Genomic DNA, 8,519 nt, shown 5'->3' on the forward strand with positions numbered 1-8,519 from the left:
CCCTCCCCCACAGGGGGGGGGGGGGGGGGTCTTTCTTCGGGACAGCACCTTACCTAGTACTTGTGGATCCTACTTAGGTAGGACCCTGAGGATCGGGGTCCGCCGGCCTTCGGGTAGGTTGACCTGAGTCTACTTGCCCCTGTCAGGAGCCTTGCACCCCGGGGTTAAGGAATTTCGAGACCCTTCCTCTTCAGAGGAGGATCACAGCACCCTCGTGCACTTTTTTTATGTCTGTTGTGATTTCACAATTGATCATTTTTTTTTCACAGGAGAAGTCGATTTTGATGCACGCACCGCGGACTTAAACAAAAAAAAAATTGGAAAGGAAGTGAAAGAAAATCTCCCTAGTGGGACAGAAGCTGGCTCTGCCTCTAGATAGGCAGAGCCAGCTGTCACTCACGCAGCTGGGCGGATCTCGACACAATTGTCGGGATCCGTTTCAGCTGTGGCGTCTCAGTATACCGCAAGCTGATATAATGAGCTTTGGGTGACGGGAGGACGCTAGTTTGTGTCCTCCCGTTACCCTAAGGTGAACTATGGGGAAAAGCCCTGACCCCCATAGTTCTCCTTTAATTACATTATGCAAGACAACTCTACTATGTATTCCTATTACAATCCTGATGTTATAACAGAAGAGGATATGCTGGGACATTACAACACCTTTAAGGTCCCGTATGGATATAATACCTGGTTGGGATTATAGGTAGAGATGTGGAACCTTGTCCACAATATTGTCCCTTCACTTAATTACAGTATCGTATTACTCGGCCAGGAAATACTTATTCATAGTAATAAATGAACCTAAAAAAATAATTACAGTGTGTCAAAGCTTCGTGCCTCATAAATGACAGACTTCGATGAAAGAAAATCACTTTTTAATGTTAATTGCTCCGCCATTATTGAACGGAGGATGAACACGTTCGGCATGAGCGCCTGAAAAATAAAGTCAATAAGTAATTTTTTTGCTTTAAAAATTCTGATCATTTAACGGTTTGTGATACTGTGACCCGACCCGAGAGGGCAAATGGTGCATTCAACTGTTTCAGGGTTTAAAATGGTGCTTTGTTTTTTCACATTTAGCATGTTAATATGGCACCTACATATACTGTAACCCTTTACCGTTCACCTCCATGTATACACCACATTCCTTGCCCTGAAGGAACGTACAGTCTAATTTATTCACCACACCTGTATAAACTGTGGGGCCAAGACAGTAAGCCTTCAGATAACCTTCCGGTAACCAGGGCCAGTAATAAGGTGAAACTGAATCAGAGAGGGGCACAGGTGAGGCTTATGGGCTTATAAAGGTTTAACAAGCATCCTCTCTACAATTCAGCTTCTTCTTTGGCAGTGAAACACATCGGAGGTAGGAGTTTGTGTGTTTGGTGTTTTATTAACAACATTCTTTTGGAAGTAGAAGCGTGGGTACTACTTTCTGGTATTTGAGCATCCTCTGTTGGTCTGATCATAAACAGGCATTTACTGTGAAAAGCACAGGTTTGCTTTAAATAATTCTGCCTTGCAGGTTAGCTTTGCCAACCAACACCGCCAAAGAATTTGTGGACCTTGTGTGTGCTACATATGCCCAAAAAAAGCTTGAATCGGAAGTAAAGATAGAGAGATACAAAGTAACATTGTTTATAAACATTGATCAGATGTGAGAATTTTGCATTTGTTCAGTAGATCAAAGGAATGAATTTAAATTTACAGATGTCAGTTAAATGAGCCTAATAACCTAACTTGACAAATGAAAAAAAACATTTTTTAAATAAAAAATGTGTTTCTATTTAACCCATTATTAACGCTTGGTATACATTAAACATCCCTAATGAATTTCTTCTAACACTTCTCCCCATAACTATTCCTAAAAATATATATTTTATTTTATTAACCATTGATATTTAAACCTTTTTTTTCCTATTTTATTTATCTGGTTCGTTAATTATTTTATTTTTCAACCTTTATTTCATTTGTAAATAACATTGCAATGTTTTGTACAAGAACAACAGTTTTAGAGTCATTTTAAACTCGACAAATTTTTTATAAAATGTATCTTATTTTATATCCAGAAATACAAATTATTGTTTAAACACTGATCAAATTAGGGAATGTTTTTTTTTTTTCAAGACAATATCACCCAAAAAAGCCTCGTCTGTCTAAAATCCTCCTCAAAAATGATCTATGCGTAGCTTTGTTATCTTACGTAATAAAGTTATTACAGGTCCATAGGGGGGTGTGCAGGGGGGACAGCGGGCCTTTGCTTTTAAAAGTTTAAATGGGAGTACGGTTCACTTTGAATCATTCTTAGCTTTGCTGACCGCTACAGATTACAGCTAAGGCGCTTCTTTTTATTGTTGTGGATAAAGTAGGAACTGCCGAATCCGTCATGTTTTGTACAATATTAAGTGATACAACCCGAGAGTGCGAGTCTCCATGGCAGGGATGCAGGAAGTAATAAATAACAGACAGCCGTTCTAACCATTCCCTACTCAGCCCTATGTTTTGGCTTTTGGCACCCAACATGACACCAAATATATTATGAATCAGCTGACTCAGATACAGGAAGCATTATATGGTATGATGGACTTTCCTATTCTGTAGCCTTGTGGACTCTAACAGCAGAGACTGAAGACGGACCGGGGCGCTCATCGAATAAAGCAAAATTCTCCTTTGTTACCTTTATGATAAATGGTCGGGAAACCACGGCGTCCGGCTTCACCACCTCCACCACGGCCTCCGGTAACACCGCTTTTTTCATACACGACATGTTGAACCCGTAGACGTCATCCCAGAAGGCCAACTTCCCCGCATGCCGCTCGGGATCGCATAGAGCCACCAGGACGCTCTGTCATGTGACGTGGCCGACCACTTCCTGGCTGAGTTGCTGTTGTTCCCAGTTGCTTCCACTTTGTTATAATCCCAGTAACAGGTGACCGCGGCGGAATATTTAGTAGCCAGAAAATGTCACATTTTGGTTTTTCCACGTCTCCTTCCTAAACGTTTTACGAGGATTCATCTCAGAAACAATCAGCGGATTCCATTGCGGCAATAAAAGGATCTTTATGGAGCAGAAAATACAAATATCGCCGCCGCGTGTGACCGACACAACGCACGAGCCGCCCTCCACCCCCGCCGGCGAAATCTTCCCTTTAAAGGGAAACTCCGCCTCTACGGAGAGAGTTACCGGGAATCACAGCCGAAATCACCGGAAGGGAAGGCGAAATATAAGCAGATTAAACATTTTGATGACATTTTGATCGCTGTGCTCGCCGATTTGCAGCGCCGGCTGCCTGACGCCGTCCTCCCCGAGCAGCGGGGGAAGGGAAGATGAATAATTATTTTCCCTCGCAGGTAAAATTAACAAAATGCTGATTGGACGGAAGCGGAGCCAGCGCTCCATCCGGAGGAATTCACGGCTCTGACATCTGCGTCCTTCTCGATTCAGCGCCCCGCCATCATTTGTCACTGGTAACAATGGCGGCCGAGGAGGAGGAGGGGCCACGGCGAGGACCCTTCAATCCCGCGGAATGCGTTACAAATCTCACGGCGCGCGGAGGCCAAAAGGACACGACGGCGGAAACGCCGCGCGGAATACAAATCCCGAGCAGAGCGACCGCATCAAAAGACAGAGCCCGGAATTCTCCATCACCGAGATATAAACATCGGGGGCGGGGACCCACTAATCCGCAGATCTGCTTAAAGTGGACCTGTCACCAGACATATTATACCTGCAATGTAACCCTGCCAGGTCACATGACCCGACACAATGTCTTCATCTGCTTTTCTCTCCCGAAGGATGGCGCCATCTTTGCTCAGGCATCATCCAGGGTCACCATCTACTTCCTGGACTGAGATGGATCATAGATGACACAATCATGTAAATCCCGGTGTCCCTTACAGCTGTGTTAACAAATGCTTGACACAGATCAGCCCCCGTTACAGCCTGTCGCCTTGTGACTTGTTACAATGTTGCAGACTGATCACTGGGGGAGGGGAGACTGAGGAAATGCTTCCTCCTGCCTGCAGCAGACTGATCACTGGGGGGAGGGGAGACCAAGGAAATGCTTTCTCTAAATCTGGACACAAACCGCAACATTCTGCGTCCAAAATCTAATCGCTGGATACAAATTTGGGAGAAATGTGTTACAATGAAAACAGGAAACACTCGAAAAACTTGTCCTTCTGACAAAAACCCTCCCAAAACCGCTCACTGGGTCATAAATCTCGCGACGCGTCTCCAAAATCCCAGAGCAGCAGCCGCGGCGGCACGCGTGGCCCCCGGAGACGGGATCGTGTTCCCCACACGCGGGACAATTACGAGCTCGTGGCGTCGGGAGAGTTTAATTGAATTCCTCGCATAATCGCGGGCGGCCGTTGTCGCCTTTTGTTCGGCGGCAGCCTGGAAGCCCATTACGGCACAATGGCGCCGCAGTGATGAACGCGTGCGATGAAAGTCATTAAAGGAATGCAGTGCGACACGGTACAGCGCACGCCGGAGCCGGGAGAGGACCGCATTGAGACGTGTCAGCATTAAATGAAACACAGCCGGCAAGATCTGATGGGAAAGGCGGCCGGGCTCTGCGCGCCGTACAGAACGCTGCCTCCGTCGCCGCCGGCGATTGCCGAGGGATTCTCTTCAGTGACAATGTTACAGGATAAGAACTCCGGGAACATTCGTTACATTGTATATAAAATATATAACCTGAAAAGTGACTGTGGGGGGGGCTGTGCGGCAGTGGAAGTCTTCGATGTCGGGAGCCGGAGGGCTCGCTCCTACACAAGCCGTTTACTTCCTCCGGACTACTAATGCTCTAGAAGAACGCCAGCCCGGCGGTCGAGTCCTAATGGCGCCATCGTTCTTCTGTACAGCGCGACCCCCCTCCCCACAGCCATGCGGAACGCCAGCGGCACACGAGGGTTCGCACAGTCCCCGCAACGTTCTGCTCTACGGTGGAAGTTTCCATACGAACCTGCTCCGCCGGGCGCCAGGTACTTGTCTTTGGCATAGATAACGGAATCCAGCATGGACTCAAACAGGAGGAAGTAGCCCTGCAGGAGAAAAGACAACCTGGTTAGAGCGCGCGGTGCCGTCACCTGACCAAGATACAACAGAAATTAGACGCCATAACGAGCGATGAGTCCCGCCGTCCCGGCGCCAGCTCGGCACCCGTTATCTGTACTGGGAGAGCTGGGCGCAGGGACTTAAAGGGGCAGCACCATTTTAATACGTCACCCTTCTTATAGAGGAACTGTCATGAGATATATTTGTTATGTTTAGTACAAACCTGTGTCATTGTAGCATTTCCAGGTATTTGTTACCACTCCCAGAGATCACAGGACTCACCTCGATCTCTCCAGAAGGACGGCATCATCTTTATTCAGGCACTGTCCAGGATCACCGTCTAGTTCCTGCACTGAGATGCCGGCTCAGATGTGACACGGCCATGCAAATCCTATGGAGCCGAGTTCACAGATGCCTAACACAGATCGGCCCCCTGCTGCAACCTCTCACCTTGTGACTTGCTACAAAGTGACAAGGTTGCAGTCTGATCACTGGGGGAGGGGAGACTAAGGAAATGCTTCCTCCTGCCTGCAGCAGACTGATGACATCATCTCAGCCCGAAGCATTGTCACCATCAGAAAACACACCCAGAGAAATGCCATTGTTAGAGAGTCAGGAAGTAGATGTAAAGAGGCAAAAGGAGATGTGGATGTCCCCAACTCCGCCTACTTTATCAATGAAGATGTCCCCAACTCCGCCTACTTTATCAATGTAGATGTCCCCAACTCCACCTACTTTTCCAGTGTGGGTGCCCCCAGCTCCACCTTCTATAGCAATGTGGATGTCAATAACTCCTCCTTCTTTACCAATGTGGATGTCCCCAACTCCTCCTTCTTTACCAATGTGGATATCCCCAACTCCTCCTTCTTTACCAATGTGGATGTCCCCAACTCCTCCTTCTTTACCAATGTGGATGTCCCCAACTCCGGCCTCTCCTGTAGAATGCCCGTAGTCCTTGACCATCTCCTGTAGAATGCCCGTAGTCCTTGACCATCTCCTGTAGAATGCCCGTAGTCCTTGACCATCTCCTGTAGAATGCCCGTAGTCCTTGACCATCTCCTGTAGAATGCCCGTAGTCCTTGACCATCTCCTGTAGAATGCCCGTAGTCCTTGACCATCTCCTGTAGAATGCCCGTAGTCCTTGACCATCTCCTGTAGAATGCCCGTAGTCCTTGACCATCTCCTGTAGAATGCCCGTAGTCCTTGACCATCTCCTGTAGAATGCCCGTAGTCCTTGACTATCTCCTGTAGAATGCCCGTAGTCCTTGACTATCTCCTGTAGAATGCCCGTAGTCTTTAACCGTCTCCTGTAGCATGCCCATAGTCCTTGACCATCTCCTGTAGAATGCCCATAGCCCTTGACCATCTCTTGCTGCATGTCTTCAGTCTCAGACAGCTGTTTCTTATTAGCATTACATTAACCGAATACAATGTGTGGCCCTTTAGCATGTCGGGCATTGAGACTGCTTATATCAAGAATGTTACCCTCCCCCCATCCACAGGTATTACTGCGATTCTAACATCTTTGTGATACACAAATTGTGACCTGGACACCTTGGAGAGACACATGGACGTTCTCTCTGGTTTTGTACAAGTAGCACCTTTCAGAGAGTTATCGGACTCATTATTCCCACTTGGACCCGGGCGGGGGAAGGCAGCGCACGCAGAGTGTTTATTTTTTCAATTTTGTACTTTTAGGCCTTATTCTCACTGGAATCGGCCGGCACGTACAGCTCCGTGCCGCGTGCAGGGCCGTATAGGGCAGCGTCCGGGAAGGACAGGTGCTGCGTGTGATTAGTACGCAGCCCCTGTCCTTCTCTATGGGAGTACGCAGCCGTACACCCCCCTACGCTCACCCGCCGTGCACGTCCGTGCGGGTGTCCGCACTCGTACAGGAAGGATCCCGTCTGCCTCCGAGCGAGGAAACCCGCACCCGCACGGACCTGCACTTGAGGTGAGCGTAGGGCGGCGTACGGCCGCGTACTCCCATAGAGAAGGACGGGGGCTGCGTACTAATCACGCGCAGCGCGTGTCCTTGCCGAGAGCTGCCCGATGCGGCCCTATACGCAGCCCGGAGCTGTACATGCGGGATGATTACAATGTGAATGAGGCCTAAAAGTTATAGAATTTAATAATTAATTATTTTACAAATTAGAGAAGATCGAAAATAATTCATCGGCTGCAATTTCCCAAAAATGTCTTTTCTAAACCCGAACCAAAAGGTGTCGGAGATTACGACGTCTGAAACCCGACGACCCATCTGTCCTCCTGTAATGCCGGTCCTCCTCCGTCTGCGGAATGTCGGATGATTTTGTTCCGGGGCCACAATGATCCGTCTGACGCAGGAGCGGCGAGCGCAGGGAACTGATCTTCTGATCTTCATCACAGTGTTTAATGGTCCTCCGGGAAGGTTCCTCCACCTGACAGCCGCACTCAGTTATGTCTCCTCGCCAGACTTGTCTCCGCCGTCCGTCACCTTCCAGAACTTCTCCCCGAGATTCAGGAGAACAACCGGAACCGGCTCCCTAAAAACAACTAATTTCTTAAAACTGATTGGTTCGCCCCCAACTGAGGTTTTAGTGTTATGTTGTCCATGTCTCTCCTGGAGATTTCTCCCAACTTCCTGTCCCGGTGACACCTACACAGCAATAAGGTCAAGAAAAAGCTCCATCTGGTATTAAAGAGTCCTCATTAAGTTACAGTCAGTGACTTTGCCTGGGATGGGATGATGTCATTAGTCCACTGCAGGCAGGAGGAAGTATTTTCTCAGTCTCACCTCACCCAGTGATCAGTCTGCTGCAGGCAGGAGGAAGCGTTTCCTCAGTCTCCCCTCCCCCAGTGATCAGTCTGCTGTAGGCAGGAGGAAGCATTTCCTCGGTCTCCCCTCCCCCAGTGATCAGTCTGCTGCAGGCAGGAGGAAGCGTTTCCCCAGTCTCCCCTCCCCCAGTTCTTAGTCTGCTGCAGGCAGGAGGAAGCATTTCCTCAGCCTACCCTCCCCCAGTGATCAGTCTGCTGCAGGCAGGAGGAAGCGTTTCCCCAGTCTCCCCTCCCCCAGTTCTTAGTCTGCAGCAGGCAGGAGGAAGCGTTTCCCCAGTCTCCCCTCATTTTGACATTATTGTAAGTCCTCCCAAGAGCCCACCCACAGACTGCATAAGGACTGAGGTTCAGCATCGTATGTGGGTGTTACCTAGGGGGGTCAGCATACAAATACAGCCTGCCTAGGAACACCCACTCCTCCAGACTGACACCCAACCATCAAGGCATTTTAATATTTGCATAACTCCTCCCAAAAGCCCTCCCACTGCTTACGGCTGAGGGCCCTTCATAGGAGCACTGAAGCAGGGTGCTGTGATGTTTTTGAGACGCCATTGCATAGAGAAGCACAGAGACCCACATTATAATTAGGATATGTAATGAAAACGGAAAGTTTTTATTTGAAAATGTCATTAGCGTGTTG

The 8,519-nt window shown here is 48.4% G+C and overlaps 1 protein-coding gene across 1 annotated transcript in view; it reads right to left on the reverse strand.

Annotated features, from left to right (window-relative positions):
* The window catches only part of PRMT3 (protein arginine methyltransferase 3), an 81,586-nt gene that overhangs the window by 38,720 nt on the left and 34,347 nt on the right, over nucleotides 1-8,519 (reverse strand). The window contains exons 12-15 of the mRNA XM_018554758.1: nucleotides 4,971-5,049; nucleotides 4,157-4,164; nucleotides 3,681-3,695; nucleotides 2,678-2,845 (exon numbers count right to left, since the gene is read on the reverse strand). Coding sequence (XP_018410260.1) covers nucleotides 2,678-2,845; nucleotides 3,681-3,695; nucleotides 4,157-4,164; nucleotides 4,971-5,049 — 270 coding nt within the window. The remainder of the gene's footprint in view (nucleotides 1-2,677; nucleotides 2,846-3,680; nucleotides 3,696-4,156; nucleotides 4,165-4,970; nucleotides 5,050-8,519) is intronic.

The sequence above is a fragment of the Nanorana parkeri genome, unplaced genomic scaffold, assembly GCF_000935625.1.
Source record: "Nanorana parkeri isolate BGI_ZX_2015 unplaced genomic scaffold, ASM93562v1 scaffold10, whole genome shotgun sequence".
Lineage (NCBI taxonomy): Eukaryota > Metazoa > Chordata > Amphibia > Anura > Dicroglossidae > Nanorana > Nanorana parkeri.